Genomic DNA, 24,877 nt, shown 5'->3' with positions numbered 1-24,877 from the left:
GTCTTTCACTCTTTCCCATTTCCGTGTGTGTGTGTGTGTGTGTGTGCGTGCATGTATGTCTGTGTGTTTACCTAGTTGTATTTACCTGTAGTTGTGTTTTACAGAAGAGCTATGCATGTGCTCTCCTGTCTCCATACCTATAGTTGTCCAGTTTAGCCTTAAAGTCATGAATATTTTTTGCTTGAACTACTGTTTCATGAAAATTGTTCCATATTTCTATGCTTTCATTTGGTGTGTGTATTTACCTAGTTGTATTTACCTAGTTGTATTGTACAGGGTTTGAGCGGGGCTCATAGTGTCCTGTCTCCATGTCTCCATATATTTAATTTTTCCTTAAAGCTATGCACATTATGTGCTGTAACAACTTCATTATTCAATGCATTCCACTTCTCCACTGTTCTGCGTGGAAAACTGTATTTTCCAATATCCTTCACACACTGCCTCATCCTGATCTTCTTTACATGTCCTCTTATCATTCCATCTTCTTCTGTCACCACCATCAGGTCTTCCTTGTCTATCTTTTCAATGCCATTGACTATCTTGTACATTGTTATTAGGTCCCCTCATTCTCTTCTATCTTGTAAGGTTGGTAGTTCCATTTCTTTCAGTCATTCTTCGTATGTTAGGTCCTTTAGTTCCGACACCATCTTTTTTGCAATCTTCTGTATCCTTTCTAATCATCTTATATCCTTTTTAGTGCCAGGAGACCATACCACTGCTGGATATTTTAGCCTTGGACATATCATGCTTGTGATGATTTTTTTCATCATATCTTTGTCAATGTATTGAAGTGCCACTCTTATGTTAGTCAACATTTTATAATTATGATATACCAAATATCTTGCTTATGTGTTTTTCGGGGCTCAGATTTTCCTGTATAATCACTCCCAGATCTTTTTCCCCTGTAGTCTTCATTATTTGTTCCTCTCCCATTAAATAGTCCCATACCAGTCTTCTTTTTACTCTTTCCTAGTTCCATTTTGTGACATTTCTTGGCATTAAACTCCAAATTCCACTTCTTGCTCCATTCATAGATCTTGTTTATATCTTCCTGCAACAGCAGACAGTCTTCTCTGGTTTTGATAACTCTTAGCAGTTTTGCATCATCACCAAATAAATTGATATAACTGTTTACCCCAATGTGAATGTTGTTTCCATAAATCTGAAACATATTGGGGGCTAATGCTGACCCTTGCGGCACTCCACTAGTTACTTTACCCCAAGATGAGTATGTATCACTGATCACAGTTGTCATCTCCCTATTCTTCAAATAATCTCTTGTCCATTCTAGCAAGTTCCTCACAGTCCTCCTATGTTCTCTAGTTTCCAAAGTAGTCTTTCATGGGGGACTTTATCAAAACCCTTTTTTATATCCAGGTATACTGTGTCCACCCATCCCTCTCTGTTTTCCAGTCCTGCAATAACTCGAGTAAAAGTTTGATACACCTGACCTCCCTGTCCTGAACCCAAATTGTCTGTTCAATATGACTTGTTCCTTTTTTGGATATTTAACACATTGTTCTTTGATAATTATTTCACACAATTTCCCCAAAACACTTGGAAGTGACACTGGTTGCCTTTCCTCAATTAAATATTGGTATTGCGTTAGCTCTCTTCCATTCTAGTGGAACTTTCCCTTCATTTACTGAACTTTTAATCATTTTCCAAATTGGATCCAGTAGTTGGTCTTTACATTCTTTTAACACCCAGCCTGATGCATCATCTGGCCCTATTGCTTTTCTGACATCCAACTTATCCAATAAGCTTCAAATATCCTCCTTGTGCAGTGCGATATCCTGTAATCCTTGGCAATGCAATCTCCCATTAGGTTCTGTGAAATCTTCTGCAGTTAACACCGTTTTGAAGTTCTTATTCATTATTTCACACATTTCCTTCTCTGTTTGGTATGTCTTCAATCCTTTAATTATTTTTTTTATTGTTTCCTTGTTCTTTGTTTTTCCATTTATAAACTTGTAGAATAGTTTGGGTTCATCTTTGCTTTTATTCACCACATCTTTCTCAAAGTTTCTTTCTTCCTCTCTCCTTATTCTAATACAGTGGAGACTCAATACTCAAATATCTTAATAGTAAAACTTTTCAATACTCGAACGCAAATGTTCGATTTAATACTAAAAAAAAATACCTGATAGTCGAACGTTCACACGGTTGTAAACAAAGGCTCCCTGGCCTCTCCCTCCTCCCTCCGCTAGTCATGCTGCCGCACCTATCAAATTAACATTCTCGTGTATTCTGTCTGTAGTTTTTCATTTATAAACTTACATTAACACCAAAGGCTTATTAGTGGTGAAAATATCTTTTAGTTGAACGGTCGCATATATGGTTGTAAACAAAGCTCTGTCCTCTCCCTCCTCGCTGCTGCCATTGTCCTGTTCTGATACCGGTATCACCAGTAATACCAATATTCTGGTATACTGGATACCGGTGTGCTTTCCTAGTTCTGCAGCAGCCTTGAGGAAAACAACATTTTCTGTGTGTTTGGTCTGTATTTTTTCCATTTAGAAACTTATAATGGCACCAAGGAGGCTTATTAGTGATGAAAATAAGGAATTTGGTGAGAGTACAGTAATAGTGAGCCACAGCCCTCCACTATTGGGTTCACAGGAATCACACCAAGAGAAAAGTTACAAAGACTTTTTTCATGGATGATGACTGGTCCTTCGATGAACTCCCTCATCCTCCTCACTCTTCTCCCCTTCTCTTCTACTTTATCCATCACCAGCCTTCACTTCCAGTATGTACAAATCAAAATAAAAAGACATTGAAATATTTCTTAATCTTGAGGTTTTGCTAAGATTAGAATAAATTACCTGATTTATAGGTATCGATAGTCAAACTTTTTGATACTCGAACAGCCATTTGGAACAAATTAAGTTTGAGTATTGAGTCTCCACTTTATATTAATTTCTCCCATCCCTATACTGCCACGTGTTGTCATTTCTCTGTTTTATGAGTTTCTTCCAAGCTTTATCTTTTGCATGCATCTAGCATTATACCAAGCATGTATTTTTTTCTTAACTCTAAAAAAAGGTACATATTTTTTACTCCTTCATTATATTTATGTAAGAATATTTCATATTTCCATACATAATATTTCTCCACTTAATATCAACAAACAAGATCCTTAACTTTTCAAAATCTGCTCAAAATCTCTCTCCTTTGTAGTCATCTCTGTAACTTATCCCATCCTCTTCCTGTATTTGCATCTAATGTCACATGATCACTTCTTCCCATTGGACCAAGGTATTGTATGATTGGTGGTGGCTCAGGTTTCTTTGTGAATACTAGGCCAACCACCATTGATCCATTGTATTAACCATAGTCAACTGTAACACTTCCTCGCTCCACTGTCTAGCATTATCCATTACTTCCATCTCTCTCCAGTTTACTTTTTTACAGTTAAAGTCTCCAACTAAACGTATTAGGTGGCACATATGTATCAATGATTTTTCTCTTCTTCAATTCCTCTATTTTGATTGTTAATCCAATTACTTTCACTTTGTCCTCACCATATTGCACATCCTTCACACATATATTATCACAAACCATTATTAGCACTCCTCCTCCCCCTTTATCCTTCCTGTCTTTCCTCCAGCTATTATATCTCTCCTCTTTTAAAGTCAACATGAATCTCTTCTCTAAGTTTTGTTTCAACCATGCACATTACATCCGGTTTTTTCTCTTTCAAATAATCCCTAACCTCCTACATGCTGGATAACAACCCATCTTTATTAGTATAAGTCACGTGTTCAGTATCATCGGTCAGTTTTCCTATCCTAACCATAATTTCCTCTACCGCCACTTTGGATCTCATTCTCACTTTCATTGGTCTCCTACCCCTTCACTGTAACTTTCCAACCTGATCACAAGAAAGTTCAGTTTTAATTTACGTTTAATGATTAGTGCCTGCATCCCATTCTCCCTCCCTCCTCTTCCTCCGCCATTCACCACAATTAGTCGAAAGCATCTTGTCTCTAAGGTAAGATCACTAAATAAATTTTTGCTTCTATTTTATGCATTGATAAAGTATGCATGTGTACATAACTGAAAAGGCAAAACAAATTTCTCCCATCTTTTCCTCCCTCCTCCACCAATGCTTATCACTGAGGGGCAAACAATGTAAACAAACCTCTGCGGTGGCAACGACCCCTCTCTCTCTCTCTCTCTCTCTCTCTCTCTCTCTCTCTCTCTCTCTCTCTCTCTCTCTCTCTCTCTCTCTCTCTCTCTCTCTCTCTCTCTCTCTCTCTCTCTCTCTCTTCCCCCTACTTAAAGCTTCATTTATTCAATGAATAATATTTACAGAATCGTCAACGAGCTCTTCTGTGATTATTAGAACATCCAGTCTTCTGTGGGTGGCTTTATTTGTACACTCTAGCTCATCAATAGACACATGTGAGGATTGTGATGCAAGAGGGTAACATCCTGTGTAATGCATCCCTCCAAGATAAATATACTTTATAAAAGTACTTTATATACAGTAGTATTTATATTTTCTCTTGTTATGTTTTATTGTATTTTTGTACACTACTTACCTTTTTCTTACACGAAAAATGATTATTGTGCTCTTTTTGGGGAGGCTGGAACAGATAAATGACATTTCAATGCATTTCGATGGGAAATTTTTTTTTGAGATATGAGCTCATCACGAAACAAAGTAAACTCATATCTCAAGGTACCAGTGTATATATATATATATATATATATATATATATATATATATATATATATATATATATATATATATATATATATATATATATATATATATATATATATATGAAGCATCCTCCTCGTGTGGTAAGGGGAGGCATCTTTCCAGACATCAGGAGAAGGGACACAGAAGCTGCCTGCCACAGTCATACCATCCTGCAGCCAATGAATGCACCTGGAGGTCCCACCACATCCACAATCCAGCAGCTGTATCATGCATTGCAACAGCACTATTGATGAGGAAGTGATCTTATTGAGTCACGCCTCTTTACCAGAACTATTGCCAATGCATCAGCATCGCCAAGGCAGAGGATGACTCTGGTTTGCCGTAACGCCATGTCATCACCCTTAGGGCAGGTCCCCTTAGCTACGTTTAGAGGGTTTAGACAGGCCGCTTTCTACTGCCCTCAGACTTGGCGCAACTGAGTCATGGAAGGTTGTGGCCTTTTGTCGAGGTGGTACAGGGTCTGCCCTCCGCCACACCACCCTCACTCATGCCCTGTCTGCTTGTCTGTCTGTCAGTTTATTCCAGTCTTGATTCTGTCTGTCTTTTGACCTGTATTCCTGGCTTGTTTTCTTGTTTCTGTCTTCTTTCCTATCAGTTATTCAACTAAGGTATCCCCCCTTTCTCTCTCTCTCTCTCTCTCTCTCTCTCTCTCTCTCTCTCTCTCTCTCTCTCTCTCTCTCTCTCTCTCTCTCTCTCTCTCTCTCTCTCTCTCTCTCTCTCTCTCTTTTGTCACATTTCCACTTAACTGTGCATCTCCATTTTCTTTCCACATTTATTTATCTTCCTGCTCTGTGTACGTTTGTGTGTGGGTCTAGTTCCTCAACACAGTAGGAAAATATCTGATATTCTTTCACATAAATTCATCAAAATTTTGAAAAGTATCCCTGACACAAACTTGTGTTCCAGGATTGCCATGTGATTCTTGTAATGAGCCAGACAAGTGTTGGTTTTGAATGCACTTTTTTTTTTTTTTTTTTTTTTTTTTCCTGTAAGACTCCTCACATTTCCTGTAAGATTCCTCACAAAATGTTCATTTTAAACCAGCACATGTCTGGTACATTACAGTCTTACCTGTGATGTTTGGTTCAGGTTTATGTACTTACTTATCTTTGCTTGAAATTACAGGTGCTGCAGATTATTATGATAGAGTGCTTTTGTACCATATTTATTTGTTGTATGTGCTTTGGGAGCATAAAATGCATGCAACAAATAATATATGGTACCCATTGAGCAGTATCTCAAAGGCATAAGCCATTGATATCTGATATATGAAGTGCAAAACTACTTATTGGTAAAATGTTATATGAAAAGTTGTTATTTTATAGAACAGCTTTGTACTTTTCTTTTTCTTAATTACTGGATATGGGAAACTGCATAGCTATTGATTTATACCTTATTTAATAGACTGATGTATTACTCATAAAGATAATTGCTTCTCTGGTTAATAATGTTAATAATGTATAGTGTTTTTATGGTAGCTATGTATGTCCAATGCCTAGTGTGGATTAATGCAATTGGATATGTGATGTGTTTGTTGTAATGTAATATGCTAAGTATATGAATAGATTCCTACCATGTGATTAGCATTGGTGAAGTTTTATGGTGTCAGTAAATAGATTCCTATCCTGTGATTGACATTGGTGAAGTTTTATGTCATTAAATTAACCCTTCACAGTGACACAACATTACCAGTGCCAGAAGCAATACATAAAGCCTTTACAAGTATATCTACAGGAAAATTAGGTATGAAACAGAACTTTTTTTGCAATTTCTTCCCAGACTGGATGTAGCTGAAGAATAAGTAAAGATGTATTGGTGATTTGTTAAAAAAGTAAACTACTGCTGTTCACTACATTATAAGAGGTTAGGTGCAGGAAGTGCTTCATAAGGTACAGTTACAAAAAATATGCAAGATTTTTTTTTTTTTTTCAGTGCTGCATTAGTCATGAGAGAGAGAGAGAGAGAGAGAGAGAGATCCCAGCTAATACTAAATTTTTAAAGAGATTTTGATCACTCATCAGTTTGTAGCATAAACAGGGGTACTTTCTTGGAGAGGATGGATAAGGATGCTTGTATGGAGAGAAAAGATAAGGGTGAGAGGATAGATAGGGGTATTTCTTTTGGACAAGATAGCTATTTTTTTTATTTTATTTTTTTCATTTATTTTTTAAGAATATTGATAGGGATACTTTTTTTTTTAAGTGAGTTTTGATTCACAACTATTACCAATTAGTTTTTGTATTCCAAGTGACCTCAACTCTATCAATTGTTATTCTTTGTATCTCGAGAGGAAGTTATTATTTTGGAGGGGGTATTTCCTTCCCAGGACTGTTGCTGTCCTGCCATGCATCCCTTCATTACACTTGGTGGAGAAATTTTTCAAACAAAATAATTCCTCAGTAGCAATATCACCAGAACTTCATTTTGATATTGTCACTGCTTAGAGTTGGTGTTTGTTATCTTCATTGTACTAAAAAAAATTTAAGTTGTCATTGAAAAACAATTTCCTTCAACAGATTTTTCTGTCAATTCTATGTCAGTATTACATGTATAAGACTCCAGTTGTGCTATGGCTGTTTGTGAAAATGCTGAGCTCTGCCACTTAGATATCATAGTTGTGTGTTTAGAGGTATTGATGCCTTGGTGTGTTACTTTTGGCACCATTGGTATTGTGATAAGATTATGATGTATTCAGTGTTTTAGCTAATGTTGATGAACAAGAACAATGCTCCTTGGAACATTTCATGGACAAATGAATTGGGTGGTTTCAGTAAATCATTTGCTATCTATGTTTTGAAGAGCACATATAACTAACTATATTGATCTGAGAACTTTGGCTCTGTAGGAAGAGCTGAATGTCTGTCCTGTGACCAAATGAAATAACAGTTCTAGATATAGTTTGATGTATTCCATTACAGTGCAATGTTTGACATAAGTACTATGTTAGTAATAATGTTTTAGAGCAAATGGGAGAGACACTAATAGTATCAGGTGTCCAGTGAAGAGATTGTGTGTATTTACCTAGTTTTACTTAGTTGTGTGTGTGTTATTTAACTTATTGTTGAGACTGAAGTAAGCAGTGGTTGTGAAGCTTGAGGTGTGAGGCCTGGCTTACTCTGGTTTGAGGTGTTGTGGAAAGATTTGCAGCACAGAGACTGTGGCCTGAGAGTCAGGTAACAGAAGTGATATGGAAATTGGTCTTTGATTTGCTGGCAGCCATGAAACCCAAATTGTTTGTCCTGCAATCAGTGTTCTAAGGTTTGCACCAAGTGACGGAAAATTTTGCTAGTGACCGGTGGAAATTAATCGCAAAATATATGCCCTAGAAACACATTAGACAATGCATTGAATTGGAAATTTTGTCATCTACACAAATTACAGATAGCCAAGCCATATTACTCGCCAATAAATCTGTGTGAAATTGTATAAGGAATTTCTTTCTTAGCAGGTTTACATGTTTGTGTTTATATTTGCCTTGGTGCACCTCCCTTGGCCCACCCTAACCCTTCTTCCTCTAGCCAGAGCCCAACACAGCTGACCTGCCCCACATGGATTAACTACTGACCACCCATCCCACCGCCATCTGTTGTGTCCTGCTGGAATAGTGAGTAACTGGACTTGTACCCTTGTGTTGTGTATGTGTGCTTATGCAAATATTTCTTCCCCTCCCACCATCCCTCCATCCTGTCCTTATCCTGGCCAGATTGATAAGAGGAAGTGAAGATGATGTGCACAGAGGGAGGAGGAGGAGGAGGAGGAGGTGGTGGTGGTGGTGGTGGTAGTGGTGGTGGTGGTGGTGGTGGTGGTGGTGGTGGTGGTGGTGGTAGTGATGGTCCGCCCAGGAAAGTTCTCAGACTGGAATTATCAGAGTTGGAGGAAGACGAGAGGGAAGAAAGAGGAAGTGAAGAAGATGAAAGAACACCTCAAGATAATTGCTGGGATTGGTCTGCAGGTATGTGTGTATGTGTGTGTGTGTGTGTGTGTGCGTGTGTGCGTGTGTTTGCGTGCATGCATGAGTGCGTGCGTGCGTGCATGAATGAGTGAGTGAGTGAGTGTGATTTATGTAGAAAATTCAGTGAACTTTTTTTTTCAGTTTCCCTGGTCATTTACAGCAATATTTTGAAGTTCTTGCTGTGTAAGCATATGTAAAAACTCCATGATTAAACAGTTGAGGACAATCCTGTGTGTGTATTTGTATTGCAGGATTTCCTTGATTTTTTTTAGACATGTAACACTCTCTCTCTCTCTCTCTCTCTCTCTCTCTCTCTCTCTCTCTCTCTCTCTCTCTCTCTCTCTCTCTCTCTCTCTCTCTCTCTCTCTCTCTCTCTCCTCTCTCTCCTCTCCTCCTCTCCTCCTCTCCTCTCCTCCTCTCCTCCTCCTCTCCTCCTCCTCCTCTCCTCCTCCTCCTCCTCCTCTCCTCCTCCTCCTCCTCCTCCTCCTCCTCCTCCTCCTCCTCCTCTCCTCCTCCTCCTCCTCCTCCTCCTCCTCCTCCTCCTCCTCCTCCTCCTCCTCCTCCTCCTCCTCCTCCTCCTCCTCCTCCTCCTCCTCCTCCTCCTCCTCCTCCTCCTCCTCCTCCTCCTCCTCCTCCTCCTCCTCCTCCTCCTCCTCCTCCTCCTCCTCCTCCTCCTCCTCCTCCTCCTCCTCCTCCTCCTCCTCCTCCTCCTCCTCCTCCTCCTCCTCCTCCTCCTCCTCCTCCTCCTCCTCCTCCTCCTCCTCCTCCTCCTCCTCCTCCTCCTCCTCCTCCTCCTCCTCCTCCTCCTCCTCCTCCTCCTCCTCCTCCTCCTCCTCCTCCTCCTCCTCCTCCTCCTCCTCCTCCTCCTCCTCCTCCTCCTCCTCCTCCTCCTCCTCCTCCTCCTCCTCCTCCTCCTCCTCCTCCTCCTCCTCCTCCTCCTCCTCCTCCTCCTCCTCCTCCTCCTCCTCCTCCTCCTCCTCCTCCTCCTCCTCCTCCTCCTCCTCCTCCTCCTCCTCCTCCTCCTCCTCCTCCTCCTCCTCCTCCTCCTCCTCCTCCTCCTCCTCCTCCTCCTCCTCCTCCTCCTCCTCCTCCTCCTCCTCCTCCTCCTCCTCCTCCTCCTCCTCCTCCTCCTCCTCCTCCTCCTCCTCCTCCTCCTCCTCCTCCTCCTCCTCCTCCTCCTCCTCCTCCTCCTCCTCCTCCTCCTCCTCCTCCTCCTCCTCCTCCTCCTCCTCCTCCTCCTCCTCCTCCTCCTCCTCCTCCTCCTCAGGTGGCATTGGTGGTGGCAGAGCATCAGGTGGTAATGAGATGCTGGCTGACTCAGGATATGAAGGCTTCCAGCTTCTAGACGAGGTGCATGGTGGTGATGACAATGATGACCAGGGTGAGTGGTGGTCATGGTGGTGACCTAGATAAGAGTGTCATAAATGGTGGTGGTGGTGACAATAATGACCAAGGTAAATGTTGGTGGTATAGTGTATGGCAGTGATAAGCAATGGTTGGTGGCAATGATAAGAACAACTTTGATGATGATAAAATCCTGCTTACTTTTCAACACACACCATTTTCAGGTCATTTGAGACAAGAAACACTCACAAACACATTAAATGTCTCTTTGAAGCACATACACGCTTCTTACCCTCCAGACCCTCATCACCATGTCTTATTAGTGAACCAAGTGCAGGAATACCCATAAAACACCCTTTCCCTTTCCCTAAACCTATAAATCTGTACTACATTATAATAACACCCTTTCCTCTCCCATATCTAACGTAACCTAACTATACCAGTAACTTAATATCATAAAACCTTTTACTAATACTCCTGAACCTACAAAACAACACAACAGAGTAATACTTTAAGAAATGAAGCCCATTCTTGCAACACATGACCAATCTTTACTCCTTCAGATGGCCAAGACTCGGAGGAGGACTACGATTCGGAGGTCCCTGAAGAGGAGATTGATGCCTTGCTGGAGGAGGGGCTGCCGGAGGAGATGAAGGGACCACGGAAGAGAAGGAGAGAGGCACTTCTTGGAGAGGGAGAAGATGCACCCTATGATGAGAGGCAGAAGATTGTGCTTGTGGGTGAGGAGGAGGAGGCTGAGCAGAAGGAAGAGGAGTGATGCTTAAGGAAGATGGCCAGGAGGAGTAGGAGGAGGAGGAGTGATGTTTAATGAAGGGAATAGAAGAGGAGAAATGGTTGTAAAGAATAAAGAAAAGAAAGAAAGAGAGAAGGAGAATCATTATGTAAACGTGTATATGATAGAGAGAGAAATAAGTTCTCATAGCGTAGCATATTATCTCATTAACCAGCCTTTTTTTTTTTTTTTTTTTTTTTCCCATCCCTTCCTTTCCTTATCCTTCTTGTAACATCACAATATTTCAATTTCTTCACTGTCTTATCTTCATTCCTTCTTTCATCTACTTCAATTTACTTTATATTCTCTACCACATCCTCCTTCCTCTTTCCTTTCTTTATTTTACCTTCAATCTTCCATCCATTATACAACTCCTTTCTTTTCTCCTTCCTCACACTCCATGTATTTCCTCCAAATCCTCCATCCTACCATCCTCTGCTTTGTTTGCTGTTATTTTGCCTTTATTATTATCACATTATATTCATTATTTTCTTATACTTTGTATCTCACACTCTCTTTTCCCTGTGATGTCCCCCTTACATCCTCATTCCTACACAGAGAAGGGCAGTAATCACTTTGAGGTGCTACCAGAAGGATGGGTGCAGGTGACGCACAACAGTGGCATGCCTGTCTACCTTCACAAGCAGTCCAGAGTGTGCACCATGTCCAAACCATACTTCCTTGGACAAGCCAGTGTTAGGGTAGGTAGCTGTGCACTTACACATATAGATGCAGATGCACATTGTTTCTCTCTCTCTCTCTCTCTCTCTCTCTCTCTCTCTCTCTCTCTCTCTCTCTCTCTCTCTCTCTCTCTCTCTCTCTCTCTCTCTCTCTCTCTCTCTCTCTCTCTCTCTCTCTCTCTCTCTCTCTCTCTCTCTCTCTCTCTAACATAGTCATACAGTCTTCAGAACCTCATCCTTATTTTCATCTTTACCTCCTTATCAGATCAACCCAAGCTACACACACTTATACATACTCCACCAACTTCTCATCTTCCTTCACCTACCAAGACATGCCAAGGCAGCCTTCAAAACCATCACCATTAAGATCACTCCTAGACACCCTGGCCTGAAGACTTTTCATACAACCTTCCAGAAACACGACATCCCTTTGAGTGCCATCCCATGCCTCCAGTATCTCAAAGCCCTGGATTTTGAGCAGTCTGGAAGGGAGGAAGACAAGGAGAATGGAAAGGCAAGAGAGATTGAGCAAGTGAGTGACTGATGATTCTATTTCACACTCTTCCAGTACCAACAAATCACTACTGATGTGAAATCAGATTTTTGTTTTACAATACCAAATTGGGGATTTTCAGAACCATGAGGGAATATGTAAAGTTTGATCTGAAGGACAAAGTATTTTGTAGGGAGAGAGAAAGTTGGAGGATGTGAGATTGGGAAAAAGAAAAGTGCAGAATGTAGGAAAAAAAAAAAAAATTAGGGTAACTCAGGTTTTTGGAGAACTCAAATTTTTTCCCCCAATTAGTCTGACTCCTGTGGGAATTACTGTACTGTAAAAAGGGATTAGGTTTTCGTTTTTTTTTTTTTTTTTTTTTTTTTTTTTTGCAGGATAAGAGAAAGATCAAAAGAATGAATTGATGAAAAAGAAGAAGACAAGAAAAACATCCAACAGGAAAATGACAAGATATATTTTAATGGAAGGAAATGATGAAAAAGGAGAACATGAAAAGCACTAAAAAAAGAGAAAAAAGAGGAGTATTGTAAGATGAAAAAGATTATGCTTGAAAACATGAAAGAATAGGAGGAAGAAAAAAAAATTTTTCAGAAAATGTAGGAAAGAAACACACACAGTCAACATTTTCACTATATAGATTTTTTGAAGACTTAAAAACCACAACCTTCAACAGAATACTGGAGAACATACCACCACCACCACTACCACAGCAGCACCACCAAATCCAGCACCACCACCCCCACCAGCACCTCCTGTAGGATCATCTGTGATGGAGAACGGGGTGGATGGTGGCAGAATATGTGGTGGTGGCACTGTTGGGCGGAGTGGTGGCAGTGGATGTCCTATGAGTGGCAGCAGTAATTCTCTGGCAGCGGCTCTGGCACTCACTACCACAAAGGAAGGTATGGAAGATGGTTGAGCACAAAAATGAACAAATAGGGAGAGAAGGTGAGCAGTAGATATATGTAGGAGTAAGAAAGTAAGAGAGTGGGGCTGGAAGATGAAGGGTCTAAGAGTAGGAGATTGAGATTGAAGAGAATAGAATGAGATATGAAAAAGGAAAAGGATTTGAAGATAGAATGAAAAGTAGAAAAAGAGGGGATGGAAAGCAGAAGGATGGGGAATATAAGAGGAAATAGAGGATGGCAGTGTTTTAATAACAATTAATTTTCTTCTTGATCTTTAATACCAGGTTATTTCTTTTGGTAGATCATTCCTCACCACTCAAACACCACCTGCCTTAATATCCTCCCTATTATATCAACAGTAGTAGTAGTAGTAATAGTAATAGTATTAGTAGCAGTAGTAGATACAAAACAAAATGCAGAATTAGAATGCAAAGTAAAAAATCAATAAGCTAATTTTGTCAACTGAAAGGAATTGAGGAGGAGGTGGTAGTAGACACTTACCGAAATGATAATTTACTCCCAGTGGAGTGTAATAGCACTAGTTCAGGGGGTGTTGTGAACCTCCCATTAAAGCTAGTTGTGATCTCGCTGAATGTTTCCCTTTGTGTCTCACAACTTAAGGGAGCAGTCACAGCCTGCCCTCTAAAGACAACTCTTCTTCACACAAAACTACATGCACTTACCATAGACACACATCCTTCACTTAAAGTTAAAAATTATAAAATTGCAACTCCAAATCCAGCCTCAGAGTCCCCTTCTGGGGAGGGAACCATAAATGTCCCCTGGTCAGACTCCTTTGTCGGTGATGACCCAAAATGTTTTGACACCTCCCTCAACTTTTTCTTCATTAACTTCTGCAACATTCACAGTCTTAGATCTAATTTTCAATCTGTGGAACACCACTTCTCCTTTACTAAACCTCATCTTCTTTTCCTCACCGAAACACAGCTGTCTGAGGCAAGTGACAGTAGCCTCTTCTCTGTTCCCTCCTTTCTCTATCCTCATTTTCCTTCTAAAGCTGGATGTTGCATCTATGTGCGCAACAACTTAACTTGCTCTCGTGCCCATGCTCTTGAATCTTCATAGTTTTCCACTATATGGCTTCGACTCAATAGTCACTCTAACTAAATTTATCTGTGCTGTCTATCTCTCCCCTAACTCCTCTGACTTTAGTAAATTCTTTGACTCTATAACTTCCAAAGTGGTGCACATTTTGTCCCTCTACCATTTTGCAGAGATCTCCATTCTTGGAGATTTCAATTTATTGTTACATATACTAATTACCCATATGTAATTACATATGCCTATATGCCATTATTCCCACACTCAGCACAGAAAATCAATCAGCACCTCTATATATAGAGATCATGCCAATAGAAGTTCCACGTCACCTCCGTGCACATGTGCACTGGGAACCACCAGCCCAGCTGGCCAACCCTACCTCAGATCCTTTCTGTGCTCGGCATGGTGTTCACCTGTGCCTCTTTTCGCTTCTTCCTGTCTTTTTTTTGTGCCCGCTTCTTTGCCGCTTCCTTTTCTACTTCTCCCTGAGTTGCCATGGCCGCTCGGAGTTGTGTTGGATGCAAGAGGTGGTTGCCGGGCAAGGCTTTAGAGCTTCATTCCCGCTGTGTGTCTTGTCGGCCCGCCATGTGTTCAGCTGAAGACCGGTGTAGTAAGTGTTCCCACCTCTCCCTTCTCCAGTTCCAAGCGTATGTGAAGGATGCTGAGAAGCGTTCTGCTTAGGAGAAGAAGCGGGCCAAGTCGTCTGGCGGTTCCAGTGAGAAGCGTTCTCACCAGCTTCTGAGACCCCTTGGGCCAGCAGGTTTGTCACTGTAGAGGCTGATCTGACTGCTCTGAAGGCTTCTATCGGCCAGTTGTCAGTGGTTTTGTTGGCCCTTGCCTCCGGTTCTGTGGTTTCAGGGTTTGCGGACGTCGGAGCAAGTGTGCATCTGCCCCCCATGTTGGTGCTGGGTGTAGCGGGGCCCCGGTCTCCCCCAGGCTCAGGCCCTTTGATGGTGGCTGCTGGTAGTAGTGGAGCGAGTCTCAGTGTGTCCCCTCTCCCTGGTTTGGCTTCGGGAGTGAGTAGGGGGCAGGCTCCCTCTTCCTAGCCCTGCCCCGGAGTTGGCAGTCAAGGGAGTGAATTTGCATGCAGCCCCACTTTCTGCCCCACCGCCGGTAGCGAGTGGCATGCCTTCTCCCGCTGTTCCTGGCCCTTCCAAGGAGTTTTCGGGGCTCGGTGGAGTTAGTGTATGTGTGGCTTCTCTCCCTAGTCTGGCTCTGGGAGGGAGGAGGGTCCAGTCCTCCGCTGTTTCAGGCTCTTCCTCAGACTCTTCTGGCTTCAGGGGTGTGAGCTTCAGTGCGGCCTCGCTCCCTGCCGTGGCCCCAGCAGCGAGTATGGTGCAGACTCCCGCTGTGTCTGGTGCTTCCAGGGAGTTTTCAGGTCTCGGTGGAATGAGCTTGCGTGCAGCCCCGCTCCCCGGTGTGGCTCCGGGATTGAGTGGTTTGCAGGCTCCCACTGATCCTGTTTCTTCTATGGCCGGTCCTGGGGTCAGTGGATTGAGTCTATGCGCTGTTTCTCGCTCTGGTAAGGCCTCGGGGGTTTGTGGGGAGTCAGCTCCTGCCGGGCCAGTCTCCTCCTTGGGCCTTGTTGGTGGCGGAGAAACAGGACTTCATGCAGCACCACTCCCTGGTGGGTTGCCGGGTGATGGGCCTCGTTCTCCTCTGGCTCTGGAGGTTTGCAGGGAACAGCCCAGCTGTTCCCTGGGGATCTCTAATCCAGCTTCTGCCAAGTTCGCCTTGCCCAGGAGGTGGGCTTCAAGGGCGGAGAGGTGGTACACTCCAGGAGATTCCTGTGGGTCTCCTCCTCTCAATGATGAGCTGCTTCATTTGGTGGAGAATAAAGATCTGTCTGTGAGTCTTCCCTGGTGTATGGCTACTCAGATAGAGGGTATTTTGAGTACTCTGGTTGATATCACTTCCTGGACGGATCAAGTTCTGGGGGCCCTTGCTGGCCTTTCCAGTGCTGTCCCCCAGAGGGGTTTGGAATGCCTGGGAGCTCTTGCCAAGGCAAATTTAGATATTATGCAGCCCTGTGAAGTGCTCCATTTGAGGATGATGTTACGCAGGTAGGCTGTGGTGAGAAACCTCCCTAATACTTACGGTGATCGGGAGAGACAGCAGTTGATGTCTTCCCCCATTGGTCCCCACCTTTTTTGATGGTCAGACTCTTGCAGCAGTGGAGCAGAGGGAGCTTGAATCCTCACAACGGTCACTCGTTTCCCAGATTGCTCGGGGCGTCAGGGCTAAGGCTGGTGGGGCCACTGGTTCCCAACGCCTTGCGCTGGTTGCGCCTCCTTCAGTTCCACCCCCTCCTGCTCCTAAGCTGAGTGGTTCCTTTTGCTCTCGAGGAATCTTCCGTGACCACTCAAGGGGAGTCACTGGCCGAGGGCGAGTGGATGGTGTCCTTGGACCTGCGGGACGCTTACTATCAGGTTCCTGTCCACCCTCAGTCATGCAAGTACATGCGGTTCGTCGGGCAGGGCAGAGTTTACTAGTTTCAGACTCTGTGCTTCGGCCTTGCCACAGCTCCTCAGGTCTTTACCAAGGTGATGGCTCCCGTGTCGGCTTGGGCCCATCACCTCGACCATACCCTTGCGTTGTTATCTGGACGATTGGCTGATTTCCGGTCCTTCTTGGGCTTCATGCCTCAGCAATGTCCAGTCTCTTCTGCTTCTGTGTTCTCAAGTGGGGATTCAGGTCAACTGGGCCAAATCCAATCTGTCTCCCAGCCAGAGGAAGCAGTTTTTGGGTATGATTCTCAACACCGTCAGAGCCCAAGTCTTCCTGTCGCCAGATTGGGTCAACCGATTTCAGGCAGTTGCCCGACAGTTTCTGCTAGCCAAGGCTCCATCAGTGTCCCTCTGGAGGTCTTTGCTGGGACATCTTGCATCCCTAGCACAGTTAGTGCCAGGTGGGCTCCTGCGGATGCTGGCTCTGCAGTGGTGCCTAAAGATGCATTGGCGGGCTGCTTCCGACCCAGATTGGTGGCGAGTGGCTCCAAGTTGTCAGTGTTTGCAAGACCTTGCTTGGTGGTTGGTTCCAGATCAGCTTCTGAAAGGCGCCCCATTTGTAGTGCCGCTCCCAGAACAAGCCCTGTTCTCAGATGCTTCCTGGCTCGGGTGGGGAGCTCACCTGGGAGATTCTCTGGCTTTGGGAGTCAGAACTGTGGAGGAGCAGGGGCTCCACATAAATCATCTGGAGCTTTTGGCAGTCTTTCGGGCTCTCCAGAGTTTTCATTGCCTTGTCGGGATCAGTGGTGTCTGTGATGTCTGACAATTCAACAGTGGTCGCCTATCTCAGGAGGGCCAGGGGCACTCGTTCCGAACCTCTGTCAGCCTTAGCAGGGACAGTTCTCCGGTGATGTGAGAGCCGGTCCATCTCTCTGTGCCCTGTTTTCGTTCCAGGATGCCGCAATGTAATTGCGGATGTGCTCAGTCGGGAGTGTGTCGGTTCAGAGTGGACCCTACATCCCGAAATTTGCAGGAAAGTCTTCCAGGTGTGGGGATCTCCTCTGGTAGATCTGTTTGCCACAGCACTGATTCGTCATCTGCCCCTGTATGTTTCTCCTCTTCCAGATCAGGGAGCCTGGCGACAGGATGCGTTCTCTTTTCCGTGGGATGGTCTGGATCTGTACGCCTTTCCACCGTTCGCTCTGATCCGCCGTGTTCTGGTGAGGGTTCGTGAGTCACAGGCAGTGCATATGACACTAGTGGTTCCTCTTTGGCCTCAGGGAGACTGGTTTCCCCTGTTGCTAGACCTGCTTGTGGACAGTCCCCGGGTTCTTCCCATGTGGCGGTCTCTCCTTCGACAACCTCACCATCCCCTTTTCCACGGTTCTCCAGAAAAGCTCCATCTTCACGCGTGGCGACTCTCCAGCGTCTCTTCCGAGCACGAGGTTTTTCATGCAAGGCTGCTAAGTTCATGTCCCGACCAGTCAGGCAGTCCTCTGCCTCAGTTTACCAGGCGAAGTGGAGAGTCTTTTGTGGTTGGTGTAAGTCGAGGGGTTTGGATCCGTGCTCTGCCTCTGTAGTGCAGCTGGCAGACTTTTTCATTTTCCTTTTTGAGTCAAAGCGCCTGTCAGTGTCAGCAATTAGGGGTTATCGTTGTGCCTTAGCTCCTGTTCTGCATCAGTCAGGCATAGACCTTTCCACCGATCCAGACCTTTCTTCTCTGTTCCGCTCCTTTGTGGTCTCTTGTCCACCTTGTTTGCCTCAGTTACCTGCCTGGGACCTTTCTCTGGTCCTTCGGTCCTTGTTACGTCCTCCTTATGAGCCCTTGCGGTCAGCCTCACTGAGGGATGTCTCGCTTAAGACCGTGTTTCTTCTGGCGCTCACTTCAGCTCATTGGGTTAGTGGGCTTCACGGCCTGTCGGCTGAGGTGCATCACTCCAAGGGATGGACGTCCATGACCTTTTCCTTTGCCCCGATTTCCTGGCTAAGACTCAGTGTCCGGGCCAGCATTCATTCGACGATTTCACTATTCCTGCTCTTCTTGATTTTGTTGGGGAGGATGAGGTAGACCGCCTTCTTTGTCTGGTTCGGGCAGTCTGTGAGTATCTTCGCAGGACTAGGGATTGTCGGCCGCCCTCCTCTAGGTTGTTGGTCACAGTTTCGGATCCCAGACGAGCTGTCCACCCTCATACCTTGTCTAAGTGGATTTGTCAGGTGATTCGGAGGGCCTATGTGAGTGTCTCGGAGGAGGAGTCACGCCTTCTGAAAGTGAACGCGCATGAGGTTCAGGCTATTGCGACCAGTGTTCTCTTTAGAAAAGTTAAGAGTCTGGACTTAGTCCTCAAGGCTGGCATGTGGAAGAGTATGACCACCTTTGCCTCTTTTTACCTAAGAGATGTTACTCGTAGGTATTTAGATACTTTTTCCCTTGGGCCGATAGTTTCAGCGCTGAGGGTTGTTCACTGATGCTGTTTTTTTTGTTTTTTTTCCCCCCTTGTTGTCAGCAACAAGATTTACGGATACGTTATTATTCCGTTTTTGGGTATTTTGGAGATCGTGTCTGCTATCTTCGGGGTTCTGTTAAATCCTCCCACCTATACTTGGGAATCTGGCATATGTAATTACATATCGGTAATTAGTATATGTAACAAAATAGTTTTTTAAAGTAAAAATTTTCTTGTGAATATACTTACCCATATGTAATAACATAGTAAGAGGTTTCCTTCCTCCCTCTCCTCTGTGTTTCTGTCAATTTTGGCAGAAAGGATCTGAGGTATGGTTGGCCAGCTGAGCTGGTGGTTCCCGGTGCACATGCGCACAGAGGTGACGTGGAACTTCTATAGGCACAATCTCTATATATAGAGGTGCTGATTGATTTTCTGTGCTGAGTGTGGGAATAATGGCATATAGGCATATGTAATTACATATGGGTAAGTATATTCACAAAAAAAGTTTTTACTATAAAAAACTATTGTTCACCACCAGCTTTGGCTTTCCTCTCCCTTCACTGACCATCCTGGTGAACTAGCCTTCAACTTTGCTATCCTCCATGACCTAGAGCAACTGTTGCAACACCCTACTCGTATTCCTGACCGTCTTTAGGGGTACTCTATCTTCTCTGTTGGACTCCTCTGATCACAGTCTCATTTTCGTATCTTGTCTTATTTCTCCAATCCCTCCTCAGAATCTCCTAAAGCATAAGTGCCTCTGGCATTTTGCTTTTGCCATTTGTGGGGGGACCTGAGGAGGTTATATGCTGATTTTCCCTAGTATGATTACTGTTTCCGTGTCAGAGACCCATCTCTGTGTGCTGAACGCATAACAGAGGTGATAGTGTCTGGCATAGAGGCGAATATTACTCATTCTTTCTCTCAACCTTAACCTTCTAAACCTTGGTTTAACTCAGTCTGTTGCTGATTTTCCCTGGAATGATTACTGTTTACGTGTCAGAGACCCATCTCTGTGTGCTGAACGCATAACAGAGGTGATAGTGTCTGGCATGGAGGCATACATTCCTCATTCTTTTTCTCAACCTAAACCTTCTAAACCTTGGTTTAACTCAGTCTGTTCTCGTGCTATATATGATAGAGAGGTTGCCCACAAAAGGTTTTTGAGCCTTCCATTTCCTGAATCTTATGCACTTTATATTTCTGCCTGGAATCATACCAAGTCTGTTCTTTAACTTGCCAAACACTCCTTCATAAATAGAAAATGTCAAAATCTTTCAAACTCTAACTCCCCTCGTAACTTCTGGCATCTAGCCAAAAACATCTCCAATAACTTTTACTTCTTCATCTTTCCCTCCTTTATTCCATCCTGATGGCACCACTGCCATCTCATCTATCTCTAAAGCTGAACTCTTCTCTCAAACCTTTGCTAACAACTCCACCTTGGATTATTCTGGGCTTGTCCCTCCCTCTCCTCCTCCCTCTGACTATTTTATACCTACAATTAAAGTTCTTCATAATGATGTTTTCCATTCCCTCGCTGGCCTAAACCCTCGGAAGGCTTATGGACCTGATGGGGTCCCTCCTGTTGTTCTCAAAAACTGTGTTTCTGTGCTTGCACCTTGCCTGGCCAAACTCTTTCAATTATGTCTATCGACTTCACCTTTCCTTCTTGCTGGAAGTTCTTCGGCATCGTCGTTTGGTTGGATCATTGTCCTATTTCTTCAAAATCATGTCTAATTCCAACCACCCGTTGCATTGTCATTTGCCTGCCCCTTCACTACCAGCACGTGCTACAAGACAATCCTTGATCATGAATGACCGTTCCTTGTCTGTGAATCGATGTAATACTTCACAATTTTCCCGGTGTTTTATCCCAGTATCTGCTAGACTCTGGAATACAATTCCCAACGAGATTGTTAATTCTAGTAACATTGAAGCATTTAAAAAACGTGTGAATACCTTTCTTCTCTCTGAACTCACTACCTCTTAGATCTCTACCAATCTTCCTATTCTGTTGTTCATTCCTGTTACTTCCTTTCACTTATCGGTGAGGTGCCGCCCACTGGGCCTTTGGGTTTATGCAGTTATGCTTTCCAGTGGGTCGCCTTCATTGACCTCATAATAATAATAATAATAATAATAGTTTGCCTACATTCAAGCCTGTTCCTAAAAAGGATGACTGCTCCAATCCCTCAAACTACCGTTCTATAGCTTTAATCTCTTTCTTGTCTAAAGTTTTTTTTAATCTAGCATCAGTAGGAAAATTCTTAAACATGTCACTTCACAATCTGATTGCCAGTAGGGCTTCCATCAAGGCTGCTGTATTGGTGATCTGGATTTTCTAACTGAGTCCAAAATCTCTTTTAAGAGATTTCTGTGAAACTTGCTATCGCTTTAGGAATGTCAAAAGCTTTTGATAGAGTCTGGCACAAAGCTTTGATTTCCAAACTGGCTTCCTACAGTTTCTATCCTTCTCTCTACAACTTTATATCAAGTTTCCAGAGGTGGGCGCGCAAACCTTTTTTTGGGTTCCGAATCCGAACCCGAATCTTCGCCGGTTTTGGGTTCCAAACCTCCAAATAGCGAACCCTATTTTCAAAATTTCAGTGCGAACATTTATTCCAAATATTTGTCTGCGAACCTCCAAATCTTTAAAAAATAGCAAAGTGAATCTTAATTCAGATACCTTCCGAACATTTCCAAACCTAAATTTTACTCATTCCGAATCTCCGAATCTAAATTTCCGTTTAAAAAAAGTGTTTAAGATATCTACATTATTTATTAAACAAATTATTACTAGAAAAACAAATTATTAATACAAAACAGTAAAAAGTAAAAACAAAAGTTCACAAAAAAACAGTAAAAACATTTAAAACAAAAATTCACAACACTTCAGTCTTCAGTCGTCACTCTTCACAGATTCACTCTAACTTGTCGGCCCTCTCTCTCTCTCCCTCTTAACCAACTTAAAGTTTTCCTTCATGAAGGTCAGGTTCTCAAAGTTCAGATTGGTCAGAGAGGCTCGCTTTGGCCTCAAAATGTCCGAGCCGAAGCTGAAGAGTCGTTCAGCTGAGGCAGACGAGGGCAGGGGAGTGTTATACTTGATGAAACAGTTTACCCAGGCCACGTTTGCTGCTGCCATCTAAGGCTGCTTTTAAGGCAGGACTATCTAAAGGGTGCTTGGTGGCATAATGCTTCTTTAAGTTGCTGTTGATGTCATTCTGAAGCTTCAGCCTCGCAGTGCAGTTTTTCTTGGCACAGAGGGAAAACCCGGCATCCTTGCCGACACCACACTTGAAGAAGGACTTGAGAATGTCCCAGTCTCTGGAACCGTGACCTCCCTCGGCTTGCTCGGCCTCGGTGTCAGCAATGTCCATGTCCTCGGCTCTACTTGTGCCAGGCATCAGCTCCGGACTCGAAAACTCTGGCAGTTGGATATCGCTGGCATCAGATTCACTCTCAGTGAGGCCGCTTGGGTTCCTGGACCTTGGTGTGGATGTCACATACTTATCCATTGTCAGCGGTGAGTGTGATGTGAGTAGAGTAGTCTAGCCTCCTTGGGTGTCCTCTCCAGAGTGTTGTCAGTGCAACGGTTGAAGAATGTCTGACTATTGTAGTCACCGGCACATGCGCAGTGGCTGCGCATCACTAACAAGCGTTTTGATTGGCTGGCAGCCAGCTGCAGTCACAACATGACGAGTCTGTGTGGTACAGATAAAGCAACGAGTTAAACACCACGAGTATATTTCCAAGTTCAAAGAAGGGCAGTCCAGGCAGTACTACTAGTCTTTGTTTCGCATTACTACACACAGTCACACAGGCTTGCATATCGAGCACATTTCGAGCAGTGGTCATTTGAGACACACATACACACACACTTACACGCCCATTCTGAAATAGAAATAGAGAGAAGCGATAAAGTAAAACACAATACTAATGGTCATAGGTGTCTCTAGTTGTTACAGAAACATAGGCATCACCACATCTGTATGCCGCGGAAAAGTTGAAAACCAATGTTTGGTCGTCTTCATTTTTTTTTTTTTTTTTTTTTTTTTTTTCCCCGGAATACGGAGGTTCGGATTCGCAAAAAAAAGACGTTCCGAACCCGGAAGTCCGAATCTTTTTTGATGTCGGTCCAAATCCGAACCTCCGAACCCAAATTTGGGATTTTGCTGGTCGGAACAAATCCGCAGATAAAGGTTCGCAAACATTTGTTCGGAACGCCCACCTCTGCAAGTTTCCTTTCCGAATGTTCTATTACAGCCATGATAGACAGCCACTGCTCTTCTCCTAAATCTATTAATAGTGGTGTTCCTCAGGATTCTGTCCTATCACCCACTCTCTATTATTCATTAATGATCTTAACCAATCTTCTTGCCCTATCCACTACTACACTGATGATACTACCCTACATCTTTCCACGTCCTTCTAGAGATGAACAACCCTTCAGGAAGTCATCAGATGATGCAGAGACGTCACAGAAAGTCTGACTTCTGATCTTTCTAAGATTTCTGATTGGGGCAGAGAAAATTTAGTAGTTTTCAATTCCTCCATCTATCAACTCGACAGCCTTCCAGACAACTATTGCCTCTTCTTCAGTGACACTCAACTGTCTCCCTCTTCTACACTGAATATCCTCGGTCTGTCCTTTACTCATAATCTTAAAGGGAAACTGCACATCTCATCTCTTGCTAAAACAGCTTCTATGAAGTTAGGCATTCTGTGGCATCTCTGCCAGTTTTTCTCACCCCTTTAACTGCTAACTCTAAACAAGGTCCTTATCCATCCTTGTATGGAGTACTCTTCGCATGTTTCAGGGTGTTCCACTCACACAGCTTTATTAGATAGGGTGAAATCAAAAGTTTTTCGTTCCATTAACTCCCCTCCTTTGACTGACTGTCTTCAGCCTCTTTCTCACTGCTGAAATGTTGCATCTCTTTCTATCTTTTATCACTATTTTCATGCTAACTGTTCTACTCATTTTGCTTGCTAACTGCATGCCTCCCCTCCTCCTGCAGCCTTGCTGCACAAGGCTTTTTCTTTCTCTCACCCCAACTCTCTAATGCAAGAGTTAACCAGTGCTCTCAATCATTCATACCTTGCTCTGATAAGCTCTGGAACTCTCTGCCTGCTTCTGTATTTTTGGCTTCCTACGACTTGACTTCTTTTAAAAGGAAGGTTTCAAAACATTTGTTCCTTAATTTTGGCTAAATCTTTACAACTCTTTAAGGGAACCAGTACTTCAAGTGGGCCTTATTTTTTAACTTTTTATTGCCCTTGGCTGGTTTCCCTCCTGCATTAAAAAAAAAAAAAAAAAAAGTAAATAGTCTGCACCAGTCAGCATTCTCATACACCTCATTTCCTTCCTTACAGGAGCAGCGCCACCCTCCAGTCTGATGGTAGGCAATGCAAAGATAGAGACAGCTGTGGAGAATTTGCAGCAACAGTCACTGGAGGCCGGAGAGCTGCGGGACTACTGTGAGAGGCGCTTCCTGTTCAAAACCATCAAGATTATTAGGTTCAAGTGAGTGTGGAAGGAAGGGATAAGAAAAGATTGGTCTATTATGTTTGCTATGTTACTTGTGCCTGGTGTGGAATGTGTGGTCAAGGTAGGATAATGTGATGGAAAAATCAAGTGTTGTCTTCTAGTATTCATGATATTTGGATATCTTTTTTTTTTTTTTTTTTTTTTTAGAAGACCTCCCTAATTTAATTTCTTCCATTAGTTCTCTACTTATTCTTAGATCCCTTTCCTTCCTTCTTTCCACCACCATGCCCCTCCTCATCACCAGGTCTTGGGCAGAGAGGCGGCGGTTTCAGAAGTTGAGCAAGAAGAAGGACCGGCCACAGCTCCCTGAAGGCACCAAGCTCATCTCCCTCCGCAGACAAGGTAGGATTTTTTTGGGGGAGAACCAACCAAGGGCAACAAATATTGTGATTGAAAAAAAAAGAAAAAAAAAAAAGGTCCACTGAGGTGCTAGTTCCCAAAGTT

General features: G+C 43.5%; 1 protein-coding gene across 7 annotated transcripts in view; it reads left to right on the top strand.

The window, feature by feature from the left end:
* Nucleotides 1–24,877, top strand: part of LOC123501899 (microprocessor complex subunit DGCR8-like) — a 49,950-nt gene that overhangs the window by 9,241 nt on the left and 15,832 nt on the right. For 3 of the 7 annotated variants that reach the window (XM_045250965.1, XM_045250961.1, XM_045250964.1), the window contains exons 2-9: nucleotides 8,258–8,687; nucleotides 9,955–10,068; nucleotides 10,595–10,771; nucleotides 11,383–11,525; nucleotides 11,920–12,036; nucleotides 12,692–12,920; nucleotides 24,259–24,409; nucleotides 24,678–24,775. In XM_045250965.1, the coding sequence (XP_045106900.1) occupies nucleotides 8,459–8,687; nucleotides 9,955–10,068; nucleotides 10,595–10,771; nucleotides 11,383–11,525; nucleotides 11,920–12,036; nucleotides 12,692–12,920; nucleotides 24,259–24,409; nucleotides 24,678–24,775 (1,258 nt within the window). In that variant the 5' untranslated portion in view covers nucleotides 8,258–8,458. Of the gene's footprint in view, nucleotides 1–8,253; nucleotides 8,688–9,954; nucleotides 10,069–10,594; nucleotides 10,772–11,382; nucleotides 11,526–11,919; nucleotides 12,037–12,691; nucleotides 12,921–24,258; nucleotides 24,410–24,677; nucleotides 24,776–24,877 lie in introns of all 7 variants that reach the window. The other 4 variants (XM_045250963.1, XM_045250960.1, XM_045250962.1 and 1 more) reach the window with 2 other exon arrangements.

This window comes from Portunus trituberculatus, chromosome 10 (assembly GCF_017591435.1).
Source record: "Portunus trituberculatus isolate SZX2019 chromosome 10, ASM1759143v1, whole genome shotgun sequence".
NCBI classification, from domain to species: domain Eukaryota; kingdom Metazoa; phylum Arthropoda; class Malacostraca; order Decapoda; family Portunidae; genus Portunus; species Portunus trituberculatus.
The sequence above is the reverse complement of the archived record's forward strand: the minus strand, read 5'-3'. Positions and strand labels throughout refer to the sequence as shown.